Here is a 27,611-nt window from a genome sequence, read left to right as displayed (position 1 = left end):
CTTTGTCCTGGCAAATATCCATACTTGCAATAAATTTTGGACACGTTCTTGGCAAAAATCCATTCAGGTTTCCGCTCTTCAACGAGCAAATCACGGGAAGACCAATGCAAATATCAATACTCCTATGTCACACTCTGATAGTGTAGTAATGATTTGCAAGTAAACAAGCTGATTTTTTCCCCCATACCTCAGCTAGACCAACTACCCAAAGAGCAATTACAAAACAACGCATGGAAACAGGAACACACCTACATACATGCAATGCTTTCTGCGTGTCACCCGATGCAGTAACAACTTTCTGTGTTTGTCAAACAAAGCAAAACACCAAAAGCAAAACCTCTGATATCAGCAACACCGGTGTTTTACACAATTCACACAATTCTCTCTATGTCGCAACATATCTTGAATAACAGAGCTATCAGAAAAATGACACTGACATACTGAGAGAGAAAATTATTCAAATAACCTATTATGTTAATCCCAAAGGTACTGCACTGTTTGATTAATAGACTACAACTGAGTGGAGAGAGCTTCAGAAGTTGTACTCTCAAGGAATAATTCATGCTAAGATTCTGTTCACACAGCTAAAACGTTTCTTCTTTGCTGAAGCTTGAGAAGACGAATCAAACTACAGTTGAAAAGCAGCTATCCAGATCACCTTGCAGAGTCTTAAATTTTCACAAATGCAGGCAAGTCTTGAATCTATCTCTTTGTTCAGCATTGACTCCAACCTAAAGGCTGGAACAGAAAGCTACAGCTGGACCTTGAGCCGAGTTCCTATCCCTGGTCTTGCACTGCTCAAAGAGAAAAGCTACTTTTGGTAATCATGTTGCTTAACACACAATCAAGACTCAAACCCCTGATGCGTGTCCTTGCTAGAATTTTCATTTCTCAGCAACGCCAAACCTGTGGCTTCTTTGTCATCTTCACTAAACTACAGCCCTTCGGTGAAAGGTTGAGATGCTTGTTGAATGGATCCCTCTGCACTCATGCTCATCAACATCTCTGGCTTAGGCCTGTACAAAGCAAGGACAGTAAAAGCAATTATTGCGCTCTCTCTCTCTCTCTCTCTCTCTCTCTCTCTCTCTCAATGTGATAAAATCTTACTTGACAAGAGTCAAGTCGCATGGCTTAAGGGTCGGAGGAGACGAAGGGACAACTTCTACCCATGCCTCCCATACATACAGCACATCATCATAGTCCTCTGCATACTCCGTGAAGCTAGGAGAGGGGGGTGCGAGCAAGATGTCTTGCTTCAATAATTCACTGATGGCCTACAAAAAATAAACCACCCCTTCTAATCCATCAGATACAAAACAATGACAAACATCAATTAACCTCACAAGATACAAAAGAAAACACAATAAAATTAAAATACCTCTATTAAAACCTGTCCAGCATTTTTGCATGCCTCTTCCAAGGAAGCATAATTTACAATTGTAGAGGATATTTGACCGAAGTCCATTGTAACACTCTCCCCGCTCCTATGGAGACTGAAATGAACATTGTACTTCAAACCTGCATAGAAACCTGCAAGGATCGCGTCTCCAAAGAACCCAATACCTGTCAATGTTCAAGTTATAAAAATTCTTGTGTGTAAGCACCTTTTATACTTGCACTATAACTATCACCACATGAAAAAGCAGCAATTCCACGCTCGCCCTTCTTCTCCCCCGCCCTCTTTTTTGCCCCCTTGTTTAAGCCTCCCTGTCTTTCATTGTCCGCCTGTTTCCCTCCCCTCCCTCCCTCCCCCCCCCCCCCCCTTTTTTTCCTTTTTCCCACCGCCTCCCGCCCCGCCTTTCTGTCTCTGCCGCTCCTGCCTCCCAAAGTGTGAGCCCCGATTTCTCGCCATCGACTTCCACCTCCCTCCCGGTTTCAGACTCTGATGGAGACTCCTCCCACCTCGTCTCGGAGGGACACAGACGCAGCTCCCTCTTCCACTCTAAAGGAACTCACCATCATGCTCTCTTTCGCCAGAAGATGAAGCGAGCCTCACCGCAGAGGTAGAGCGCCTACAGGCGAAGTTTATGATCTACCAGACTTTTGGGACTTGCGGGGAAATCCGAGATCTTTTTCATGCTCTACTTCTTGCAGATGTGGGCAGGATCTTGGATATGCAGCTCCTTGGCTGTAATTTTTACTAGATTGAGTCCGAGGCAGCCACAAGCGCTGCCAAGGTTATTGCCATGAGGCCCCTTTGATGTTCGTTGCCGAGGTTATTGCCATGAGCCCGCATGACATCAAAAGGGCTAGGGCCTTTTTCGGTCCCTGACAGCATCGCTTCAACCCTACAGAGGCGGCAAAAAAAGGAGAGAAATTAGAATGCTTCCTATCTCAGTTAGCTTTCCTGGGCTGCGTCTAGAGTACATGCCACTCCTTTCCCGGATTGGATCGCTCTTTAGTTCGGACCTAGAGGCTGGAACTTTGACAGTCTCAGTGGTAGCCAAAGCAGCTTGTATGCCTGCTTTGGTTCGAGATATCCTCTCGTTGCCAAAGGTCATGCTTCTGCCCAAGGTAGGAGAGGGTTTCTTCACTCGGAAGGTCGAGTACTCAGGGCTCCCGCATCAGTGCTTCATTTGTCGGTAGATTGGCCATTTAGCCAGATCATGCCCCACCATCGTCCTCGGCCCTAGCCCCAGCCTCAGCCCTCTACGGGAAACGCAGCCCCTGTAGCTAGGGCTCCTCAGCAGCCAGATTTTGAGACCCATGCAACCACTGACGACACCGAGTGGCAGCCTGGGCAGAGACGTTGGAGAGGTCACCAGCCTCAACAGTCTGTTCCTACGCACGCACCTCAGCAACAACAGCCATTTTGAGCCTCTACAGCAGGAGGCAACCCCCTCCTCCTCCACCTCCTACCGACCAAGAGCAGCCACCCTCCACACTTGGAGAAGCCAAGGCTTCCTTCTCACCCCACCCCTTGCACCCTCGCCACCAACCACCCCCATCCCACCTCTGTCACTTCCAACAGCGGAGGTGACACAGCCATCCTCCCTCAGCCTCACCCCTCGCCTGTCTGGAGTGGCCTGCCTCATGACACTCACCTGCAGTTCGTAGAGCACTTTGCAATGAGCGCAGCCGCTCATAGTGGAACCCATTCATGAACCTCCTCAACATCGAAGACTCAAGTGAAGTAGTCAAAAGCCTCGTATCTCTCTCTGAGCAGCCACCCTCTAATAGCTGAGAGAGGTAAATCTCTGATAGGCATAGTTGGGCGAAGCATGGGGGGAGGAGGCTCTTGACTCCTCGGTGGAATTCTCCTTCCCCTTGCGTGACCCCAATGCTCGAGATTGGACACTGGACCTAGCCCTGGAGTGCCTACGAACACAGGCAACTCACATCACCTGGGAGTTATAGGTTCGGTAGACTCGATGGGGGTTCGCCACTTGATGATTCGAATTGTGGTGAGCCTCTCTCAATCTCCACGATATGTATGCATACTTGAGGATAGTCTAACAGAGAGTGATGCTTTGGCCATGGCTTGTAGACGCTAGGATTTGATTAGAGGCCCAAGCGGAGTCTCGGGGGGCTTGACCCGCGATGTTGTGGCAAAGGTTCATCGTATGGCTATAGATTCAGCGACAGCCTCCTCTAGTCACACATGAGGCTTGTTTCATGGAATGTTCACGGACTTAGAGGCACACAATACCTGAGCTACCGTGGTCGTCTTGGACGGGAGCTACAACGATGCCTAGTTGGGTCGATATGAGACTTTTTGGCTTTGGTCTTAGGAATGGACAGGGAGGTGTACGTAGGTCTATTGCGGTGGAGAGCACATTGGAGTGCTCAATGTTTATGCGCCTAAACAGGCAAGTGCGCGGGTAGAGTTTTGGTCTCATATTATTGATGCAGTTGATCACTGATGTGTCGGGGGGGGGGGGGGGGCTTCAACATGCTAGAGCATCCTACTAGTAGAGTTGAGGGCAGCCACACTCTCAACAAAGTGATGACTTGGCATGACCAATTCGAAGCAAAATGGCCGAGTGGACAAGAGAAACTGAACTGACCAACTTGAAGAACCGACCGTGGGGCCCAGAACCCTAAACAACAGAAGCTTGCACTTTGAAAGTGATTTTCGTAAAATGCGTGGAAGATGCTAAAGTGAAAGCGTTGTACGGATGACCTGGGATTTGCACTGGCTGCTGACGTGGCACTTGTACAGATTTATGCTAGCAGCTTTTGGCGCTAGGGTTTGGGGCGAAGATGCTTTTGATTCTGATGCTTTTGGGGCTCGCATCCCTCGTACTGTTTATAAGAGCCCATGGGGCCTCACTGTGCAGAGTATCTGGATGCAGAATCTGAGAGCAAAGGACCCTCGGGAGTCAGCGATGGGCTTGGATGGAGATGTGGCAGAGCAGTGTACTCAGTGGATTGCAGAGCTCAATTGTTTTTTGCATGACTGCCTCATGAGGCTAGGAGAAATACGGGAGAGACACCGCAAGCTGCACCGAGGCCTTATATCACTACAACGTATGCAGAAGCAACAACCAAAGTGTGCTTGGATTGCGGCTCAGATGGGACATCCCAAACACGAGATCTGAGAGGTAGAGGAGCACAGACACGAGATCTTCCATCACAGACAGACGTCCCAATGAAGGCTAGGTTAGGAGACTGAGCGATCTTGTGGAGTTTTTTAAGATCACCGCACAGAGACATGCTCGAGCTGGGGTTAGACAGCTCAAGGGACCTGACGAGACCGTAGCAATAGAGTCAGAGGAGCTACGCACCATTGCTCCAGACTTCTATCGAGAGCTTCTGACTATAGAAGCCCCCTCAAAGCACCCGGATGAGTGCCGACAAAGAGTATGGACGCATGTACAACGTAGGGTCATTGATAGTATGCTGACCGTCTTGGTGCAGCCTTTGACAGCTGTAGAGTTGGATGCATTGATGGCCCTCCCACGCAGCAGCTAGTTGGGGGAAGATGGGTTGACTCTAGTAATTTTTATGCAGTACTGAGCTACTGGGCCCTCGCCTGCATAGAGGTTTTCAGCACATTGTAGATACAAGACAGATGCCCAGCGCTTCTCTAAGGTCTGATCTTTCTCATCCCCAATGAGGAAGGAGTATTTGATGACATTAGGCAATGGAGGCCTATCACGATCCTCAACACGGTGTACAAAGTTTTGGCCAAAGCTTCGAGTTTGAGGATTCAGCCTCTCCTTGGGGAATCGAAGCTTCTAGAGGGCACTATGCTTCGCCTGTGTTTTGAGGCAGCTTGGATTTGCGGAATTGGAGCTCTGTATAGTACAGCTCAGAGCCACGTGTTGATTGCAGGCGAGCGGGGACCGAGTTTTGCCTTGACTAGATCGGTGAGGCAAGCCCCTTCCTCTTCCTTTTCTTTGCGGAGGCCTGGAGTATGTAGGGATATGGTTGCAGCTCCTAGCGCGAGGAGAGGAGTTGCTTGATGCAAAGTTTGCTGATGACGCTAGTTTCAAATCTTTGGGCTGTTTTGGGTGGCTGAAAATGACTGTTTTGGCTGCGTTTTTATGGCTGAAAATGGGGGTTCTTCTGCATCCAACTTGGGCTGAATTATCTGCTGCTAATGCCTGCTGAAAACGCTGCACATCTGCTGTATATTGGGCTGAAAACCAAAAACGCTGATGTGGCATTGTAGCGTTAGTAAAATGCTAGGCCATTCTGGTGCTTCTGCTGGCGATTGGGGGAAATCTGCAAACGCTAGGGGACTGGAGAGGATGGGGATCATGCAAGGGGAAAACGCTGGGCTAATGTGTGGCGAAGGTGGAGGAAACCAAAAACGCCATTGGTTCCTGCTGGGGTTCTGCTGAGAAGGTGCCTGTTGAGCATGTGCTCCTGCTGCCTCTTCTGCCAGAAAGTGCTAACTTGGGTTTGCTTATATATTAACTTAGCAAAATTGCCCTACCTACTTTTGTTGGAAAGTCACTTAAAAATAATAAGTGAAAAATACCAAAAATAGGGAAAATAGGCTAAATGCACTGGAAAGTTCCCCTGACTGAATCTGATGGATTCTGATGGGAATTCTAATGATCATGATGTTTGCAACCAGAGGATATGCATCTATACCAAGTGACTGGGCATGCACGGTCTACAAATAGACTCACAAAAGTGCCAGATCACTTCTAATCTAGACTGACTGGACTGACTGAACCCTGATCATGCTGTAGCTTGTCCACGGACACATAGAGTTGGATGTGTCACGTGACACACTTCGTCTTAGCATGTCCTAGCCATACTGGAACCAAAGCCCTGTCAGTCAAAGCCTTCTGCTCATCAAGCATTGTCGTGCACATTTTCTTGTAATCTAAGCCAGTCCATGTATCTATGGGACCAACCTGAGCAATAGCCTTCACCGTCCTTTTCCACTAGTCAGCCCTCAATACATTGAAGGGGATGTTGCACTCAATAAGAGCGCGAGCAATCTCCATCTCCGCAGCCTTTTGTCGCTCCTTGACCCAAGATTGAGTACGCACACGCGAGGGCAAGGTGGTTTGTCGTGGTCCTGTGACATCCTCTGTATCATTAACATCCTCAGAGAATACATCCTCAACGTCTTGCATGACACGAACCCTCTTCCTGCTAGTATGAGCCGCTGCACTAGGCTCACTACTTTCCACCGTTTGATCTTGTGTGTCCGTGTCCCCAAGGTCTCCGAGAAGGGCATCATGAAAAGCGTCTTGCGTAGACTGTTTTCCTTTACCTTTGTTTGCTCTTGCCATTGCCGGGAATTTATCTGCAATCAGCTGATCCTTTACAGTGGGAGGCACCTTGTTGCAAGCTCCACACTTGGCAGTACATCCTATTCCCGTTCAAGTGCTTGACAACACGAGTGACGGTGCTCGTCTTCCGCATCCCACACTATTTGCATTGCCAACGTCGCGTACCTAATCTGGATTGCCCTCGAGTCTTCACAATCTCGATGACATTAGTGTGAATGTCCAGAGGGGGTTGGCTTTGCGAGGCATGGTGTTTTCTTCGCAAGAAACTCACTCTGTGACACTCTCTGAACCTGCTCTGCAGAGTTATACAGAAACGCACAACCTTCTGGAAAAATTACAGGCGTTTGGTTTCAACAATTAGCCCTTTCCCTAGCGCTTGGTCCGTTGTCCACATGCCCACACTCGCGATCAAGAAATTTTAGAAAAAATATAAAACTACCCGTACGGATTGAATCCGTTCGGGGACTTAATGGACGTACCGTACGGATCCAGTTCGTACGTACGTACGCTCCAACCTTAGACGTCCACCACTTGCATACTTTGGCTGCAGAAGCACCTTGTTCAGTACACAGCAAGAGCATGTGTCACAAACTGGTGACGTGGCTTCCCAATGCACACATACACACCCCTGGCACACACATTTGGCAGGCTGGTTGCTGCAGATTGGCATGCTGACGTGGCTGGCTGTATGGCAGCCCGGGAATTGCGGAAAAAATTTGCTGAGTGGCACGCCCATATGGGCCTCCGTGATTTACGACGCAGAAAGCGGAAAACTAGCCACGTGGCAGACTGTGCGGACTTCCACAACTTACGGCAGCTTCTGGGCTTTTGCTTTTTCTACGCGAGAGAGAGAGAGAGAGAGAGAGAGAGAGAGAGAGAGAGAGAGAGAGAGAGAGAGACAAACTCTTTTGCTTTATTCAAGGGCGAGCTCAAGAGAGAGCTTGAGAGAGAAAGATGGAACTGCTTTATTTTTACAAGCTTTTTATTTTCAGCTTTTAAAGCTTTTGGGCTCTGCTTTTGGCATCCCTTGTACTCTTTAAATAATTGGGTAGGCCACTCACAACTCCAAGCATCTGGACGCAAAGTCTTGAGTGATAGCGCCTGCCTGCACTCTTGTACTTTGAACACAGATTAATATATAAAAAAATACCGAAAGGGGCGCCAGACTTTGGGGCCAATATCTCTAGGCCCGGAACTCCACCGACGGGCCAGTGTCGAATCAATTGTGAACTGTGAACTGTTTTAAAGTGGTTATTTGTGCTGTCGCGATAGATTCTCGACTTGGAGTGTCCAAGTCTCTTACAGTGGTATCAGAGCACGGCCGATTTCTCTTCTACGGGAAATCCGATCCCAATTTTTTTTTCCGCGGCACCTATGGCTTCAAGCAAAGATCAGCCGACTCCCTTTGCATCCGAAGATGCGGGAAGGGATCACAACGAAGATTCAGGCAAAGAGTATGGCCCGCCTCGGCCTACTCAAGCGGAGTGTCAAGAGGAGCATCAACGATTGATCGGCGACGCAACCAAGATGATGCTTAATTTTGCCAAGGACCCGAAAATGGTAAAATATATGAGCAAGACCTCTTTACAGGAGGTGCACACGCAGTGGCAGAAAACCACAAAACCACCCCCACAACCCGCTCTAAAGAAACCTCCTACTCCCAAGAAGTATACAGAGAAGGAATTAGAAGAGTTCGTTGATGCACGAATTGCTCAGCTTTTTGACGTGCAAAACAAAGCTAAAAAGCACGGCAAAAAGCAGAAGAAAGGCACTAACTTCCCGGGTTATTTGAGTCGTCGGTCTACTTTTGAAAAAGCAAGAAAGCAGAAGAAGCGTGTTCGATTTGAAGGAGTACCCATTTCTTCTTCTTCTTCTTGATAGTTCTTCTAGCTCATCTGACTCGAGCGAAGAAGACCGAAAAGGCAAAAAGCGAAGCAAGAAGCAACGCTTCGGAAAGGGCAAGAGAAAGACAAAGAAGTTTAAATCTCGCCCCCTGAGTGACAGTTCTACAGAGGACGTTACAGACAGTTCAGACTCTGACGATAGCAACTTTTATGCAAAGAAGAAGAATTTTTATAAAGCCAACCAGTATGACTTTTTGGAAGACAAAAGCAAGAAAGTCCGAGAGTTTAAGGAAGGTGGACAGTCAATTAAATTTGACACTTTTTCTGGTTAAAGAGATGCTTCGAAGGCTTTGTCTTTTGTACAGCAATTTGACATCGCTTTCGCGAGAGGGCGTTACTTAGAGCACTCTAAGATTCGGAGAGCTGCCTCTTACTTTAAGGGGAATGCTCGAACTTGGTGGTCCACGCTTCTATTAAGCAAGATTGCGCCAGTTAAATGGCTGAAGTTTAAGAGGCTTTTTATTTCTTCTTGGCTGACTCGAGAGTATGAACGTGATATACGAACTGCTTGGAACCATCTTCGGATGACCAAGAAGGATATAGTGGACGCTTATTGCGAGAGATTCTGGAGCTCTTTTCTACCCGCCTCTTCATTTAAGAAGATCTCGTTCAAGGAACAGATTGAGCGGTTTACCATGGATCTACCTATAGAGATCCGAGATCACTGCTTGGAACAAAAGTAAAGTTCCATTCAGGAGTTGATGAGTCATGCGAAACGGGGTTTTGCCATTCACTCTAGCAGTTTGACCTACCCCACCGATGAGATCATGACACAGAGCCGAACAGACTTCGATAAATGAAAGTAGAAAGAGGAAGAGCAACCCAGAAAAGAAAGATGCACGACCCAAGCTTACTCCTCAGGAGCGAGCTCGCTACATCAGGGAAGGGAAGTGCTTTGGATGCGGGGAATCTGGGCATATCTCCGCGAAGTGCCCTAAAAAGACACAGAAAGAACAGAACGACAAGGACGACGAAAGGCCTGAGAGTTCGAGAGCAGCTGAGGAACGTGGAAGAAAAGGCAAAGACCAAGAAGCCCTGATCTTCTTTGATGGAGGAGCCAAGGCCAACTTCATTCCACCGGAATTGGCAGCGCGGGGCTCGAGATCACTCCTAATTGGATGAGAGCACTTGCGGAGGTAGTTCTAGCGGCACACGACAGGGACGTCGCCATTACACCTGTCATTGGCAAACTTCGGTTGCATTGTCAGGGGTATTTGGGGCATGAGGACTTTTATATAATGCCTTTGGAAGGTTGTGATGTTCTCTTGGGAATTCCCGAGTACCACAAGAACAATGCCGTGGTCGACTACCGGGCGAGGAAAGCGACATTGACTACAGAGAAGGGCAGAAACATTGTACTCGATAGAAAATTGAAGGGCGAGTGTCCCTATTGTATCGGCTTCCGCCATTTCTAAATTAATGAAATCCAGTCTGTTTGTTTACTAGATCTTTTTGAAAGAGTTGAGTGATGAGGATAGAACAAATATGTCTGAACTTGATAAAGAACGCCAAAATTTTCTCCACTCTCATGCCAATTGCTTCTTAGAGGGCCTACCATGCGAGTTACCACCTGCTCGTCCTGAAGATCATACCATTGATCTGATTCCTGGAAGCACACCACCAAACCGGCCACCTTACCGTGTGAGTAGAGCCCAGAAGGAAGAGATTATAAACCAAGTGAAAGACCTCTTGGAAAAGGGTCTTGTCCAGCCTAGTACTTCACCGTATTGCTTTCCAATGTTGTTGGTTTTGAAGAAAGACGGATTTTCGAGAATGTGCATCAATTATAGAGCTCTCAACAAAATCATCATCAAGAACAGATTTCCGATTCCTAGGATAGATGATATACTCAACAAATTACAGGGATCCTCGTGCTTTAGCAGGATTGATTTGAAGAGTGGATATCATCAGATCTGAATCGTGCCGGGAGATGTCTACAAGACAGCCTTTCGGACGACTTTTGGATTATTTTGAGTTTTTGGTGATGCCTTTTGGCTTAACCAATGCTCCTGCGACATTTAACCGGATGCTGGACAGGATTTTTCCAAAGTACAGGCTATTTGTTGGCACTTTCTTTGACGATATCATTGTTTTCTCCAAGAATGAGGTAGAACATAGAGATCATCTGCTTCAAGCCTTTCAGGCATTAGGAGATCACAAGTTAGTGATTAATACAAAGAAAAGTGAATTTTTCCTACCAGAGATACACTTTTTAGGACACATTGTGTCAGCAGCAAGAGTGCAAATGGATCCGGCCAAGATAGAGACTATACGTGATTGGCCGGATTTGAAGAATATACATGAAGTTAGAAGCTTCTTGAGATTGTGTTCGTACTAGAGGCAGTTCATTCGAAAGTTTGCAGAGGTTGCTTCCCCTTTGCATACCTTGACACAGAAAGGAGTCCCTTTCTCGTGGGGACCCACAGAGGTGAGGACTGCCTTTTAGACTTTGAAAGAGAAATTGACTACGGGACCAGTTTTGACTTTGTCGGACTTGCAGAAGTCATTTGAAGTATATTGTGATGCTTGCGGTCGTAGTCTGGGTGCAGTCTTTATGCAAGTAGGCCATGTCATTGCTTACGAGAGCCGATTGTTCTCAAGGCTGGAATTGACAGCACAGATTTATGAGAGAGCTTTTGGCGGTTATCCATGCTCTTACTCAGTGGCAGCACTACCTACTCGATGCATTTTTTGGAAATAGGGGAATGTCCATCGGATTTAACAAAGGGACAGAAGCAATGGCTGACGAGGAAGGCCACAAGGTATCGGCTCATCAATGATGGTTTGTACTGTAAGGGTAAGGACCAAATACTCAGGAAAGTCCCTCTCTCTCATGAAATCACGGGAGTAATTGCTAGCTGTCATGACGGGGTCTGTGGTGGTCACTTTGCTCTAGACATAACAAGTAGGAAAATCTTGCAGGTTGGCTTCATATGGCCTAGCCTCAAACGAGATGTACACCACTGGTGCAAGACGTGCAAGTTGTGCCAAAAGGCAAGCACTAGGTCACTTATGCCTGAACCACAGACACCTATTCTTTCATATGGACCATTTGAAAAGTGGGGTATCGATGCCATAGGACCATTGCCTAGGGCCTACTCAAGAAAATTTTACATCATCATGGGAGCCGACTATATGACTAGATGGGCGGAAGTTGTAGCCACCACTAGAATCACAGCAGTAGAGGTAGCTAAGTTCATCTACGAGCAGATATGCTGTAGGTTTGGCACACCATTAGAGATCATCTCTGATAGAGGGCCAGGTTTCAGAGCAGACTTGGTAGGAGAATTAATGCAAAAACTTGGTATTACAAGGAGGAACTCTTCACCATATTACCCTCAATGTAATGGCCTAGTTGAAAAGGTGAATGGAATGGTTTCTAAAATTATTACCAAGCAGGTAAACAATCATCCTGGAGACTAGGACAAGTACCTACTACCAGCTTTGTGGGCATACAGAACCTCATTCCGTACATCTGTGGGATTCACATCGTATCATCTGATATTTGGTAAGGAAGCAATCTTGCCCATTGAAGTGCAACTACAAAGTCTCAGAGTAATAGCAAGCCAACTTCAACGACCTAACATGCATTTAAGAGATCACATCATCGACTTGGAAAGACTACAACTAGACAAAGAAGAAGCAATAAATTATTATGCGGCACAATCAGAGCACAGACGGCTTAGCTTCAACCAGCATCTGCGGCAAAAAGAATTGAAGAAAGGAATGTTGGTTCTCCGCTACGACAATGGCTTCGACACACGAAAAGATAAGAAACTCCTACTCCGATGGGAGGGCCCGTTCATCATCAAGAAAAAGTATGCCAATGGAAGCTACCAGCTTATGGAAGCTGATGGAAAACTTCATAAAACCGGGGTAAATGATTGGCAGCTCAAGCCTTATTTTCTTCGATTTGACCAAACTCCACCTATCGACATTCCAGATGAGGATACACCATCAACCGCCACCTCCGACGACAGTGATCAAGCAGATGAGTTAAGAGGCATGAATGCCCCTAACCTAAGGGGGAGGACTAATGATGCCGGGTTGTCCGCACCGCACTCTGGCCCGGCCGGAGAGATAAAACTCTAGGAAGAGAATGGCGGACACCGTTTTTTCTTTTCAAAATCCCCCTCTCTTTTATCACGATCCGTACTTTCTTTGCCCCACACGCCTCTCTCGCTTCCCCCCCCCCTTATTTTCTTCCACCGATGGGCCGAACCCGACCCTACCCCCTTTTTTTCCTTATCTTCCCTCTCTCTCACTAATCCCATTTTCCCGCCCCTTTTCCTCTCTCTTCCTTCTTCTCCCTCGATGTGTGAACAACCGTAAGGGGAGCCTAATAACACATTTTTTTTCCTTCTATACACATTCCATCTTGACTACATTAAGAACCCCCCCCTTCCTCGCTCAGACGGCCGAAAGGCTAGCCTACCCCCCCACCACCACCCTCTCACCCTCGCGCGTCCACTCGGACAGCCCATAGGCGCATGTACAGGGTCTCTCTCTCTCTCACACACAACCCATACTCGCCCACTCACTCCCGCCATCGCCACTCTCTCACACTCTCTCTCTCGGTTCCGGTGTCGGCGCAAACAAGCCCGCAGGCGCAGAACACACACACACACACTCTCACACGCTCACACAAACCCCCCCCCCCCCCCCCCTTCAGCGATGCCGCTCGTCACCCCATCTCCCTGCGCAGAAAAAAATAATAATAAATATATATATATATATATATATATATATATATATATATATATATATATATATATATATCTATTATGCACTTCATAAAAAAAACCCACCTACTCCCGTTCCCACACACTCATCCAAACACGCTATATACACACACACATTCACCTATATACACATTCACAAGCTATACATACACACCAAAAAACCATACATACACCCATACATGCACACACGCATATACGCACTCACAACAGAAGAAAGAAGAAAGGAAGCTATCGACACCAACATCAAAGGAAAGGAGGAGGCCAACTCACGCATCGCCAACACTAAGACAAGAAGTGGCGCCGAAGGCACGTTCCGGCCAGCACCGAAAGGAGGTAATTCAAAACATCTCCGCTTCTCACGACAAAAACCGACTCCGGCAACACTGAAACCTCACACCGACTGCCCGAACCATCGACAAAACCCATGTAAATACCCTAAAACCCCACTTTTCCCTGATAACCTAACCATGGCTAGTGGATTGTAAAAAAATCTCCCCATCCCACCATTCCTCTCTCTCTATCCCTACCAACTCTCTCTCTCACTAGAGAGGCATCTAGGCCCTCTACAGCAACCAAAGGATACTTGCAATGACCAATGGATAAGGACCACCTCTCAAGCCTATATAAAGAGGCCTCCGCTTAGCACAAAGGACCACACACAGACAACAATGCACAGGAGAGAGGAGACACCCAAGAGAGAACACTAATGTGTAGGAGGAGCATACTAGCTCCATGCACGCTACATTGTAAGCACCATTAAGCACGTAGTGCACCCATGCTTTAGAGCTAATGGCATCATGTTTGGTTGCAAAGCTTTGAGCATTCTAGCATGGGCAACATCACCATGATTCACCACACCACGTTGAGCCACTAATCACGATCACTCATTGCACATGAAGTAGTCGCTACTCATCCACAAGCAACATGAGAACGCTTGGATTGAAGGCATCGCTCCCAATGTTGGTGATGGACGTCGTCGGTGGAATCGTCTTGCTATTTCCCCTCAACTAACCCTCCCGCTGACTCAAAACCTCGCCATGCACCATACGGCGCTCGTATTCCACATAACATCCCTAATGCCATGAGCCAGGTTTGTAGTCGTCAAGACCATCACTTGTAAGTATCCCCTTCGCCAATAAAGGGTGTAATATTGTCTTGATCTTTTGAATTCATTCTCGATTTGGGTTTCCTAGGATTATGGGATGTTTCGCTTCTTGTACACCACCCTACTCGTGCTCCATCATGTGAAATCTTTCCCACGAGTCAGTGTGCCCTGTTCCGAGCTATTCACGTACCTTTCTTGTGCCCACGCTAATGATTAATGATTAGGCATCTTTTCTACAAGTGAACGGTTATCACATCACCATTTTATGTTGATTACCTAGAGGGCATTTCACGTTTGCTACCCTAGGCCATGTATGTTTGCGTCCTAGCCGCATTTATGCTAGGTGGTGCCTCTTCCTATCCATAGGATCACTCCCACCTCGAGATGATGCTTGGGGATGTTCAGGCTGTGTGTGGTGTAGAGACAACCCCATATGGCATGTCATTTCCGGCCATCAGCGCTTGCAGGCGACTTCTGTCATTTGCAAGATTCTCGGTACCCGACCTAGCAGAGCAGAGCTGCGTGACCTTCTCCGGGCCCGCCTGCTCGCAGAGGTGGGCAAGATCTTGGACGTACAGATACTCGGACGAGGTTACTATCAGATCGAGTTTGAGACCTCCAAGATGGCGTCCAAGGTCATCGCCACGAATCTGTTGACCATCCGAGAAGCACGAGCCCACTTTCGACACTGGAGACATGGTTTCGACCCTGCTTCGGATGTTCTAGTAGAGGAGGCAGACATCCCCATCTCCGTCTGCTTTCCGAGTTTGCGGAGGGAGTACTTACCACTTTTGTCCAGGATCGGCTCAGCCCTGGAGACACCTCGCACGGCGGCCTGAGTAGCTGCCAAGGCGGCTTGTTAGGTGCAGCGGAATGAATGTTGTATTTTCTCAAGATTAGTGATCTTTATTGCTCAAGGTTCCTTTTAGTTCTTAGGGAAAGAGAGAGCTTTCCGTCTTGTAGAGTGTGGTGATCACGAACAAAGTGAGTGGATGTTGTGCATGCAAATGAATGAGACTGAGATAAGGAGAGAGAAGAGATACAACACCAAGAGGTTGTAAAACCCTCCTCCGAAGGCCCCACTCTCGTCGGCGAGAGTGGTCTATTCTTTGATTGCACAAAAGTGTACAATGCAACGGCAATGGACTGATGCAATGGGACTATGCCGGTGACGACGACGGTGATGACGACGGCGACTTGGGCTGAAATCTGGGATCTTCTAGATGCTGAATTTCTGGGACTGTTTCAAGGCTGAAAATGACTGTTTTCTTGCATGTTTAAGGGCTGATTTTGAAGGCTTTGTCGGGGATCTTGCTAAAGACACAAAATGCTGATCTGCTGTATTTTCTTGGCTGCGTTTTTAGGGCTGAAAGCACCTGCTGAAAATGCTGCCCAAGCTGAGGAACTCCTGCTGAAAAACACTGGTCTGGAAGGGCTGAAATTGGCTAATCTGATGCAAAGGCCTAGCGTTAGTAAAAACGCCGCATAGGCCTGGCTGTGGGTGAGCAAAAACGCCAGCAAGGGGAACAAGATGGCGATATCTGCAAGGGGAGGAGACACCAGGGTTAGGGCCTGATGGCGATGCTGGAGCTAGGGAAAAACGCCAATGATGGGGGAGGTATGGCGAGGCTACGTGCTGGGGGGTACTGCTGAGAAGTTGCTTGTTGAGCGGGAAGCTCCTGCTGCCTCTTCTGCCAGAAAGTGTGAACTTGGGTTTGCTTATATATTAACTTAGCAAAATTGCCCTACCTACTTTTGTTGGAAAGTCACTTAAAAATAATAAGTGAAAATCCCAATAAATAGGAAAATAGGCTAAATGAACTGGAAAATTCCCCTAACTGATGCGAATGGATTCTGATGGGAATTCCAATGATCATGCTGTGTGCAACTGGAGGATATGCATCTATGCTAAGTGACTGGGCATGCACGGTCTACGAATAGACTCACAAAAGTGCCAGATCACTGCTAATTTAGACTGACTGAACTGACAGGAACCCTGCTATGGTGTAGCTTGTCCACGGACACATAGGGTTGGGATGTGTCACGTGACATCCCCTCCTTTTCAAAGTGAGGTATTGGTACCGAACTGTATGGCGTCAAGGGAGATCGCCAACAGCATCCGGAATCCTGGAAGGGACTCTTCGTCGGCCCACTCTGATGTGTGGGTCATGCGGTACTTGAACTTCATAAAGGTCTGCAACGCTTGCTTCTTTGGGCCGCGCCGAAAGCGACTCAAAGTCTTATGTGGCTCCTTCGATGCTTCAACTTTGTCTAGAATCCTGCTTCTTTCGTCTTCAAGAATCTCCATGGTTGAAAATTCCTGAAACCATCTCCAACACAAAACCATGAACATACCCATTCCATGTAAAGTGAAGGAAAAAAATATTGTCTTCTCTAAAGACTGTGTATGCAATGTAGATGAACACAGAAACGGAGTTACAACCCGTTCATCAAACACATGCAAACAATGCGATCGAATCTTTTCTGTTTGATCGAAACCAATCGACTGTGGCAAATCACAATGGAAATGCCCATGCTTGGTGCTCATACAATCATGTGCTCGTTCGGAAACTGTGTCATGCCACAGAAGGAACATAGAATGTGACTTCTTGACATACAGACTTTTCAACTTTTCATGAACAATCTGCATACATTTGTGCTCATCCATGAGAGAAAAGTGCTCAACATACAATATGGCATGCCTAGGAAAAGGGATCACATAACGATCCTGACTAAAATACAGGAAACCTTCACGAATGAAACACTCGAACAATGCGTGCGTATCAATCATGCGAACACATAATACTTCCTGTGATGGTTCTTTGGACCAAGGCTCGAGAGCCAAGATCGGTTCTTCTTGAATGATCAAATCGTCCTGTGGGGGTTCTTTAGACCTCGACTCGAAAGCCAAGATCGGATCTTCGTGATTGATCGAATCTGCGAGGTTAGTTTCGCTAAGAAAAGCATCCACTAACAAATCATCCTCGTGAACAATCACATCATCTTCATGCAACTCATCATGCTTGTGGGAAATCACATCTTGATCATGCAAATCATCATGCTTGCCATTGGCATCCAAATCATCATGCTTATCATTGTCATTCAAATCATCATGCAAATCATTATCATTCAATTCATCATGCTTCTCATCATCATGCAAATCCTGTGGGTCATGCTTTGGAGAAGAAGAGACTGAGAGAGTCTCTTATCTCGAATTCTTTCAATCTTGTCCTGCATATTAGCAATGAGAGATGGAGAAGGAGAAGTATCCACTCCATGAAAGACAGTAGGAGAATCACTTTTGGCATTGAGAGTTATAGTGCTAGCCTCCCATCAACGAGAGGATTGATTTCACGAAACCATTTCATGCCTAAAATCATATCACATCCTGAGAGAGGAGAAACAACAAATCTTCTAGTGAAGGCAGTCTGTTGAATTGCAAACAACACATCAAGGCACTCCTTCGTGATGAGAGCGTCCATACCAAGACGAAAGCCAGAGACCTCGATAGGAGATCTCGGACTAACTTCGAGGCGGGCTCTCTCATCAAGAGAGGGGTTGATCACATCATGCATACTACCTGGGTCAAACAATATGACAAAACGGTGCCCCGACGTACGACCATAACATTTAATGAGAGAATCATCAATGGGAGGGTCCTGAGAAACTGTGGGCACAATCGTATTATCATTTATTGCATTGACAGATGTAGTGGATGATGTGGGTTCTTTAGATTCATTCGATTCAAGCTTAGGACATGTTCGTTTTATGTGACCCTTAATGTGACAATGAAAACGACCTTCCTTAGAATACGTGCTTTGTTCTTCCGAAGTGATGTAACCTCCTACAATTCCTTGTGCTACCTTTTCATCTGGAGTAAGCTTAGGTTTAGCAATTGTGTTAGCCTTACCCTTAGATTCATTGGAAGAATTCTTTGATGAGAGACTGTTGGAAGATTGGTTAGAAGAGTTATCATTCTTACCATTCTTACCGTTCTGCGGGTTATGAGAAGTCTGCGAGATACTTGTGGAAGTCTTGTTCTCCTTGGGCTTTCGTTTGTTGTGCTTCATCTCGTGGGCGAGAGCAATTGCTACCGCTTTGTTGAGATCGATTGGATCGAGTACCTCGACATCATACTTGATATACTCGTCCAACCCGTAAAGAAATGCCTCTTTACGCTTCGCATCCGATTTGCGTAATTGAGTGCCGAGCTGCAAAACCCGATTAGAGAAAGACATAACCGGCATACCGTTTTGAGAACGCCAATCGTCCTTTAGTCGTGCAAGGTACTGAGGTGGCATAAACCGCGCCTTGAGTTTGTCTTGGAAATCAGCCCAACTAAAAGAGAGGGGCGTGAGATCGTCGGCTTCCTCTAGGTGCGCGGCTAGCTGTGCCTCTTGCCAAGCCTAATACCAATTTATGGCATCACCGGCAAGGTACATAGCTGTCGTTAAAACTTTGCTATTGCTTGTTTTCTTAGTTGTCGCAAAATAAGCATTAAATTGATGCAACCAAGAATGAATAACAGTAGCATCCATCTTACCGTCATACTTACTGAAAGTCAACTTCTCTGTAACCGGATTGTGCGAATCCACATCGTGGCTTGCACCACTTGACGAACTCCCACGATCTTTGGGTGGTTCGGTCTTCGAGGCTAGGACTTGGGAAATAAACTCTTGTTGACGAATCTCCCTTTGAGCTTCGCGCTCGACGTCCCTTTCTGCTTTGCGTTCTTTGCGTTCAATGCGCTCGCGTTCGAGGGCAAGTCGTTGGTCTTCTTGTCGTGCACCAATTGCAATGCGCTCACGTTCCTGAGCAAGGCGCTCACGTTCCTGAGCAAGTCGATGTTCTTCTTGTTGTGCAGCAAGTTTGTCGTTTTGTTTTTCGCGCTTGCGGTCCTTGGCTTCTTGTGCACGGTTCTTTGCCGCTTGTTCACTGCTTTGCTTGCGAGTTGTTCCAAGGCAACTCGATTCGTTTCTTGTTGTCGTGTCATCATGTCCAACATTGACTTAACCATCATCTCCATAGGAGTGAGGACAACTCGTGGCGTAGATGGCGAAGGGGGAGGGTCGGAAAAATCTCCTGGTGGGGAAAATCCTTCGTCGCCTCTCTCATGCTCATCACCTGAATGCGAAGTATCCATGCCGCTCCGGGTGACGACCATGCACTGGGATCTTTGGTTCTTAAGTTCTCGAGGAACTTGGGTCTTGAGGTCTTGAGGTGCTTGAGGGTCTTGAGGGTTTCTTTTGCTTGCAAATCGCTTTGGAGAAGGATCTTCTCTTCACCCGAGTTCTACCCTTTTCTGCGGGCGCACCCCTTGGCGGCCTTGCGCTCACACCAAGGTTGCTTTTTCCCACCTCACGTCGATTGGCCGGCCGCTAAGTGCACGGTCCGCTCTCAATGAGTGAAAAGAGACACAAGGGGAGGCTGGACAAGCCCTTCTTTCTTGGGATTCCTGTCACTCTTCAACAAAACACAATTAGGAATCGACAGGCCCAAGCGAACTTGGGTTCGTGCGATCACAACAAGCAAAAAAAATTTCTTGTGGTTCTTTCCTTGAGTAATGCAGAACACTTCCAAAGCTCTGATACCAATGTTAGGTGCAGCGGAATGAATGTTGTATTTTCTCAAGATTAGTGATCTTTATTGCTCAAGGTTCCTTTTAGTTCTTAGGGAAAGAGAGAGCTTTCCGTCTTGTAGAGTGTGGTGATCACGAACAAAGTGAGTGGATGTTGTGCATGCAAATGAATGAGACTGAGAGAAGGAGAGAGAAGAGATACGACACCGAGAGGTTGTAAAACCCTCCTCCGAAGGCCCCACTCTCGTCGGCGAGAGTGGTCTATTCTTTGATTGCACAAAGGTGTACAATGCAACGGCAATGGACTGATGCAATGGGACTATGCCGGTGACGACAACGGTGATGACGACGGCGACTTGGGCTGAAATCTGGGATCTTCTAGATGCTGAATTTCTGGGACTGTTTCAAGGCTGAAAATGACTGTTTTCTTGCATGTTCAAGGGCTGATTTTGAAGGCTTTGTCGGGGATCTTGCTGAAGACACAAAACGCTGATCTGCTGTATTTTCTTGGCTGCGTTTTTAGGGCTGAAAGAACCTGCTGAAAACGCTGCCCAAGCTGAGGAACTCCTGCTGGAAAACGCTGGTCTGGAAGGGCTGAAATTGGCTAATCTGATGCAAAGGCCTAGCGTTAGTAAAAACGCTGCATAGGCCTGGCTGTGGGTGAGCAAAAACGCCAGCAAGGGGAACAAGATGGCGATATCTGCAAGGGGAGGAGACGCCAGGGGTAGGGCCTGATGGCGATGCTGGAGCTAGGGAAAAACGCCAATGATGGGGGAGGTATGGCGAGGCTACGTGCTGGGGGGTACTGCTGAGAAGTTGCCTGTTGAGCGGGAAGCTCTTGCTGCCTCTTCTGCCAGAAAGTGTGAACTTGGGTTTGCTTATATATTAACTTAGCAAAATTGCCCTACCTACTTTTGTTGGAAAGTCACTTAAAAATAATAAGTGAAAATCCCAATAAATAGGAAAATAGGCTAAATGCACTGGAAAATTCCCCTAACTGATGCGAATGGATTCTGATGGGAATTCCAATGATCATGCTGTGTGCAACCGGAGGATATGCATCTATGCTAAGTGACTGGGCATGCATAGTCTACGAATAGACTCACAAAAGTGCCAGATCACTGCTAATCTAGACTAACTGAACTGACGGGAACCCTGCTATGGTGTAGCTTGTCCACGGACACATAGGGTTGGGATGTGTCACGTGACACGGCTGGCATTTCCTCAGTTCGTGTTTTGGTCAGAGACACTCACACGCTCCCGAAGGTTATTCTTCTGCCTCGGGTGAGTGGGGGTTGGTTTAGACAGAGTCTGGAGTATTCGGGCCTCCCGAACCAGTGCTTCATTTGTCGACAGATGGGCCATCTAGCGAAGGCCTGTCCACGGAGGAGGCCTCGACCTACTCCACAGCCTCAGCCACAGCCTGCAAGGGCTGGCCAGCGGACACAGACAGAGACACAGCGCACATGCAGAGCCACCCTCTGAGCCTGGGGCTCCAGCGGAGGAGGGATAGCGGCAGGTCCGTGGTCGTCGATGACAGGGGCCACAGCGACAGCCTGGCACTCAGAGTGGTCCTCAGGCGCCTACTCAGCAGCAGTTGGTTCCCACGAGGAACCGGTTTGGTCCTCTTGAGTAGGATGAGGTCCCTGCTCCAACCCCCACCCCAACTGCACCCTCGACAGCCCCTCCCCCCCCCCCCCCCCCCCCAGAGTTCCCCCCCTCTTCCTCATCCTCCCCCCCGCCTCCTGCTCCCACCGCCTCTTCCCCCCGCCCCTCTACCTCTGCCGCTCCCCCCTGCTGCTGCTCCCCCCCCTCCCGCTTCAGTTCCACAGTCGACCAAGGGGGCAGGGCCTTCTCCGGCTGCTAGGAGATCTCTTGGCAGCGCCTTTGCCACGAGTCGCTTGGCGAGAGAGGGCCAGCCTTTCTTGCGGCCCCCTCTACAGGTACAGACGTCTCCCCTTGCAGCTATCCCTCGTGGTCTGACGAGCATTGACATCCGGCGCCGATGGGACTTCTTCGACTACGACTTCACTCGTTTCTCGACGACCCCACAGCAGACCATGAGGCAACCTGCTTCAGGGTCCATGTTCTGTTCCTTGCAGCTAGGGGGACAGAGGCCTTGGACCCAGCAGTTGGCTTCTCCTTTCCCCTTTGCGGCAGGGACCAGACAGAGTGGACTCTCGACTAAGTGTTGGGATGATTGCACACACAGGTCCTAGAGTTCTCTCACCACATGGGAGAACTAGGAATTACAGACATGCTTCAGACTCTTTGGCCATTGGCCAAGTTTGCGGTGACCCTCCAGATTCAACAGGATGTAGACACATTGTGGTTTACTTCTTTGCCGATACACAGTGCTTGCCATGCTATGTATACATTCATGAGGACTCCTGGACAGAGGAGGTTGCTTTACGTACGGCTCGCTCTGCTTGGGCTTGGGCCAAGCACTCGTTGCAGTCACGCCTATCTAGAGGACGCTCGGATGCGAATTACTCCCCATCCAAGCCAGCCTCGAAGATAGCCCGTCTAGCTGCTACGGCAGCATCTGTTCTCTCTCGCTCCCCATGAGGATCGTCTCATGGAACGTGCAGGGACTAGGTGGGCCCCAGTTTCAGCGTCAGCGGGGCGGACTGCGTCAGGAGCTTCAGCGCTGTCTTGTGGGAGGAGAGATTGATCTCCTTATGCTTCAGGAGCACCATCTGTGTGAGAGCCGCATTAGACGTTTTGGTCAGCTCTTGCGTGGACGATATGATACTTTTTGGTCAGCTGCTTTTGGACCTGGAGGCATCCAGGGTGGGGTATGTATCACGATTGCAGACTCTTTGCAGCAGGCCATTGTGGGCAGAGGGATTATTGTGCCAAGCAGGGCTTAGTGGATTACTATACAGGTTCAGGGTTGCCTAGTGAGCTTCCTGAACATCTATGCGCCCAATGTGGCGAGTGCTCGAGCAGAGTTTTGGTCACAGATAGTTGAGCCTCTGCCGCAGGCAGAACACTGGTGCATAGGAGGGGACTTCAACATGTTGGAGGACCCTTCTGACAGGATTGGTGGTAGCCATGCTACTGTGCATGGAGTTGAGCAGGAGCAGCATCCAGACAGTCCTTGATTGGAGGAGCAGCTACAGCAGGCTCGACAGGAGCTTGTTAGCATAGAGGAGAGGCGACATGAGTTTGCTTTCCACCGACAGGCATCTCAGTGGACCCAGGTGGGCGACAGAGTGACTGGTGCTTTCTTTGAGGCAGTGAGACCTTGGCATTCGCATGCCAAGGTCAGTCAGTTGAGGAGGCCCGACGGGTCAGTTGCTTCTGAGCCCGAGGATATGCGTACAGTTGCTACTGATTTTTACCGTGAGTTACTGGCTACACAGCCCCAGTCAGAGTGTCAGGATGCATGCAGGGAGCAAGTTTAGGCACAGATGCCTTGTCTTGTGACTGAGGAGATGCGTCAGAGGCTTGAGCTGCCTCTTCAGCTTGAGGAGCTGCGCACAGCTCTTAGGGCCCTCCCCCGTGATAGCTGTCCAGGTGAGAATGGGCTGACTCCCAGTTTTTTCTTGGAGTACTGGGACTTGCTTGGCCCAAATCTCTGTAGTGCTTTTCAGTACATTTTGCACACAGGAGTGATGCTTGACAGCATGAGTGAGGGCCCGATCTACCTCATTCCCAAGGAGGGTGGCTCCTTGGATGAGATTCGACAGTGGCGCCCCATCACCATCCTTAACTCAGCCTACAAAATTCTTGCCAAGGCTTTGAGTTTGAGGATTCAGCCACTTCTAGAGAGCCTTATACATGGGACTCAGACAGGTTTTGTCAAGGAACGCAGTATCCTTGACAACATCTTTACTTTTTGGGAGGCTTCTACCCTAGCCCGGCTCCGTGGCGAGGACCTAGTGATTCTTCTTCTCGATTTTGAGAAGGCATACGACAGAGTTGACTGGGACTTTCTAGAGGGCACTCTACGCAGGACAGGCTTCTCAAATGCTTGGATCAGAGGGGTGTCAGCTTTGTATAGACAGACTCACAGTCAGGTACTTTTGGCAAGAGGTAGAGGTGATCGCTTCATGCTCACACGTTCGGTCAAACAGGGTTGTCCTCTTGCCCCCTTCCTCTTTCTGTTCTATGCGGAGGCGATGAGCACGTTCTTGGTGTCGCAGCAGGTTGGTCTACGGGGCTTAGCACTCCCTATTCGGGGAGATGAGCTACTGGACGCTGAGTTTGCCGATGACTCGGCCTTGTACTTAGATGGCCAGGAGGCCAACCTTCACAGGTGTGAGCATGCGCACTGATCAACTGGAGAAAGACAGTGGCTTTCTTGGTTGGTAGTGCTCCTGTGCCCGATTGGATGCCAGGAGAGGGTTTTAGGTGGATTCCCCCAGGGACTGCAGTTCGATACTTGGGTTGTCAGGTTGGTTTGGGCTTGTCTCCCGAGCAGCAGATTGCTCCCCTTCTCCTGTCTATCAGGAGAAAGTTGTTACATTGGAGCTCAGCACGACTTTCTTTGGCTGGCAGAGTAGTAGTGGCCAACCAAGTGTTGTTGGCGACTATGTGGTACATCACTTCTTGTTGGATCTTCTCGAGTTCTTGTATCAGCCAGGTAGAGCGGCTGATCAAGAACTTCCTTTGGTCAGGACGTGACACTCAGATAGCCCGAGCCAAAGTGGCTTGGCAGGTCATCACTCTTCCTTGTTCACAGGGAGGGCTTGGGATCATTGACCCAGCACAACAAAGCAGTGCCCTTCTTGGGAAGTTCATCGTCAGAGGACTTCTTCCAGATGAGGAGCCCTGGAAGGAGTTCTTGCTACAGCGGCTTCGTGCTAGGGTGCCTCAAGCAGGAGGCCCCTGGCAACCTTCGACCAGATGGATCTTCACAGAGATGCGCAGAGTTGGTTTGAGCAAGAGACTGGAGGACCGCTTCGCTGTGAGTTTGCTTCGATCTTGGGAGCTCTTGCGGCGAGGCCCGGAGCAGAGACAACCTACTTGTACGGAGGAGCGCTTACGGCAGCCCCTTGTCTGGAACCCCATGGTTAGCACTCAGAGAGGCCACTTGGTTGGTAGTCGGCCTCGTGTTTCCTGGGGTCCCATGGCAGCGGGTCCAGCGCGCTCTCTAGGTGACTGGTTAGAGTTCACAGGCTTGTCAGAGGAGGTGCAAGGGTTCCAGCTACAGGGCATGAGAGGGGTGCAGAGCATATGCCAGGACATCTCAGAGGCAGTTCCAGCTGAGTGGCTTACGCCTCTCGAGCCAATAGCACCCAGATGGATGGGAGCCTTCACACAACTGGAGGTTCTCATCTCAGTCAGGGCCTGCTCAGAGACTGTTCCATCCCTTTTCTTCGAGCTTCAGGGTGGGGGACGCCTACAGCAAGTTGCAGTAGAGGCCCCGCAGGTGGCAGTGCTGTTTTCAGAGGATCCGAGTAGTGGGTATCTGTGGAAGGACTTGTGTCATAGATCCTGACCCAGCAGCTCTTGAGACTGGACACTGGAGGCTGTGGGCTTCGGAGTGTTGTCCACTGGCACGAGTACAATGGGATCCTGGTGAGTGGCTCTGGAGGGACCCCTTCTCTTCTACAGACCACCCAGGTGTCCCATTCTTTCAGTACATTGTTCGACTGGGACGTCATATACTAGCAGCACAGAGAGAGGCCCGCCCCGCTGCAGCACCTCGTTGGCAGGAGGAGGGTCTCACAACAGAGTTCTTGCCAGCCTTCTGGGAGAGGTTGTGGGACTCCAGACAGCTGAGGCGAGTCACCTTGTTTCAGTGGCTGGTCGCACACAGAGCTACAGCAATTGGGAGCTGGCTAGTGCATAGTGGTCTCTCGGCCGCGTGTGCAGCTTGTGACCATCTTGTGGAGAGTTAGCGTCACTGTCTTTGGGACTACCCCTCGGCCCAGCAGGTGTGGCTACGTGTTCTTTGGCTGATGCCTGCTCTCTCCACAGCTCGACAATACACTTGGGGAGCAACGGCCTGGTCCACCCTCACGGGCCCGGCACTTTAGTTTGAGCTATCTTCCACCAGCAGGATGATAGTGATGCAGGAAGGGCGACCTACACTCCAACCTGCTACAGAGCTTACTCCACAGGAGTGGTGCAGTGAGAGAGAGGAGTGTTGGGAGCTCATCAGTGGCCTGACACTCTGGTTCATCTCGCGGGCCTGTTGCTTCCGCATCTTTGAGACTCGCCCTGTGCCACCAGCAGAGACTGTTCGCGATTTTTGGCTAGAGCTGATCCATACTCTCAGAGGACAGCTTGAGGGACTACAGGGCAGCTCCGACCGCATGCGGGAGCGCAGAGAGGCTTTCCTTCGACTATGGCGTCCTGGGCCTTTTTACACCATGGTCCAAGGTGTACTCCGATGGCACTACCGACCACCTGTGTGGCTTTTCCCTCCCCCCATTTCTTGATTTAGCCCCGTACATATGCTGGTTTTTTCATTGGGAGAGTCTCCCATCATGGTTGTTGTAGCCCTCTCTTGAAGAGGTGGTTGTAGCCCTATGGGCAGTTTCAGTAACTAATAGAAGGATCTTTTTCTCAAAAAAAAAAAAAGTCATCTATGCAAAAAAAGGTATTGATGCAATAAGATTAACAACATTTTCTCTAAGATGCCTTTTTATGGCATAAACCACATGAAGTTCGTTGAGACTACTTACCAGGCATTGTGTGCCAAACATGTTCAAACTTCAAAGAAAAAATGATCTCCATAATCTCTTGAGAGCTCTTCTCTAGCATCTTCTTTGCTCGCTCTCGTTGCCATTCTTGTAATTTTTGTAAGCGTCCCCTTGTCATTATAGGATATGCACTACTCATCTATCAGACAGATAAAGAGAGGTATGAGAGAGAGAAAGAGAGGGAAGCAAAAACAGAACTTTACCTGTGCCAGAAGCAAGCAACACGCAAAACTTTACTTGTGCGAAAAACACGCAGAACTTAACACGCAGAATTTTACTTGTGCGGAAAGACAAATGAAAAGAATGAACAAGAGATGGCGGTATTGCCTTGTGAGAGAGCGAGAGCGCTGTAGCAGCCTACCTTGACTAACTTGCCGACGGCGGTACTGCCTTGTGAGAGAGCGAGAGCAGCCTACCTTGACTCCTTGCTCGAGTCTCATTGCGCTGCTCTGGCAAATTAGCTTTTTTTAACGCAAGCAGGGAAGGTCGTCCAATTTTAAGCTTTTGACACGTGTCCGGGCTTGGGTAGTGTTTGTTTTTAGGTCTTTCTCATAATCACAGTGATTCCCGAATCCCTACGCCTTGTTGCTGCAGGCGAGTGACGCGATCAGAGACCGTTGGCTCTGCCATTTAATGTTGGCGATGTCCCCATTGAATGTCATTTCAATTCCCCAGGCGCTTGAGCAGTTCAGTTTCATCATCATCCTTTCCTCCTCACTACTGCTCGAGAATCATCTAAAGTCTTTCCCCACTCCTGATTGCATTTGCCATGTTTTATCACCCAAATCTTATCTATTCTTTCCCCATTTTCCAATAGGAAACTGTGAAAAGAAAGAAGGTATTTCACCTAGGACTAAATTTTTCATTCCTCTGGTCTTGCCTCCTCTAGTGCAAGTGAATTTTGACCCAGATAGACATTAGGAGT

The 27,611-nt window shown here is 48.6% G+C and overlaps 1 protein-coding gene across 1 annotated transcript; it reads right to left on the bottom strand.

The window, feature by feature from the left end:
- Positions 1-797: 797 nt before the first annotated feature.
- LOC147434004 (uncharacterized) lies at positions 798-27,407 on the bottom strand. Its single transcript, XM_086489853.1, has 5 exons — positions 27,048-27,407; positions 26,669-26,825; positions 1,379-1,563; positions 1,108-1,274; positions 798-1,016 (listed from the first exon to the last, which is right to left on the bottom strand). The coding sequence occupies exons 2-5, from the start codon at positions 26,823-26,825 to the stop codon at positions 935-937; spliced, it is 591 nt and encodes a 196-aa protein (XP_086345979.1). The 5' UTR covers positions 27,048-27,407; the 3' UTR covers positions 798-934.
- Between the last annotated feature and the right edge of the window lie 204 nt (positions 27,408-27,611).

This window comes from Adiantum capillus-veneris, chromosome 19 (genome assembly GCF_014529385.1).
Source record: "Adiantum capillus-veneris isolate H3 chromosome 19, ASM1452938v2, whole genome shotgun sequence".
Taxonomy (NCBI): Eukaryota; Viridiplantae; Streptophyta; class Polypodiopsida; order Polypodiales; family Pteridaceae; genus Adiantum; species Adiantum capillus-veneris.
Note: the sequence above shows the minus strand (reverse complement) of the source record. Positions and strands in the feature narration are given on the sequence as shown.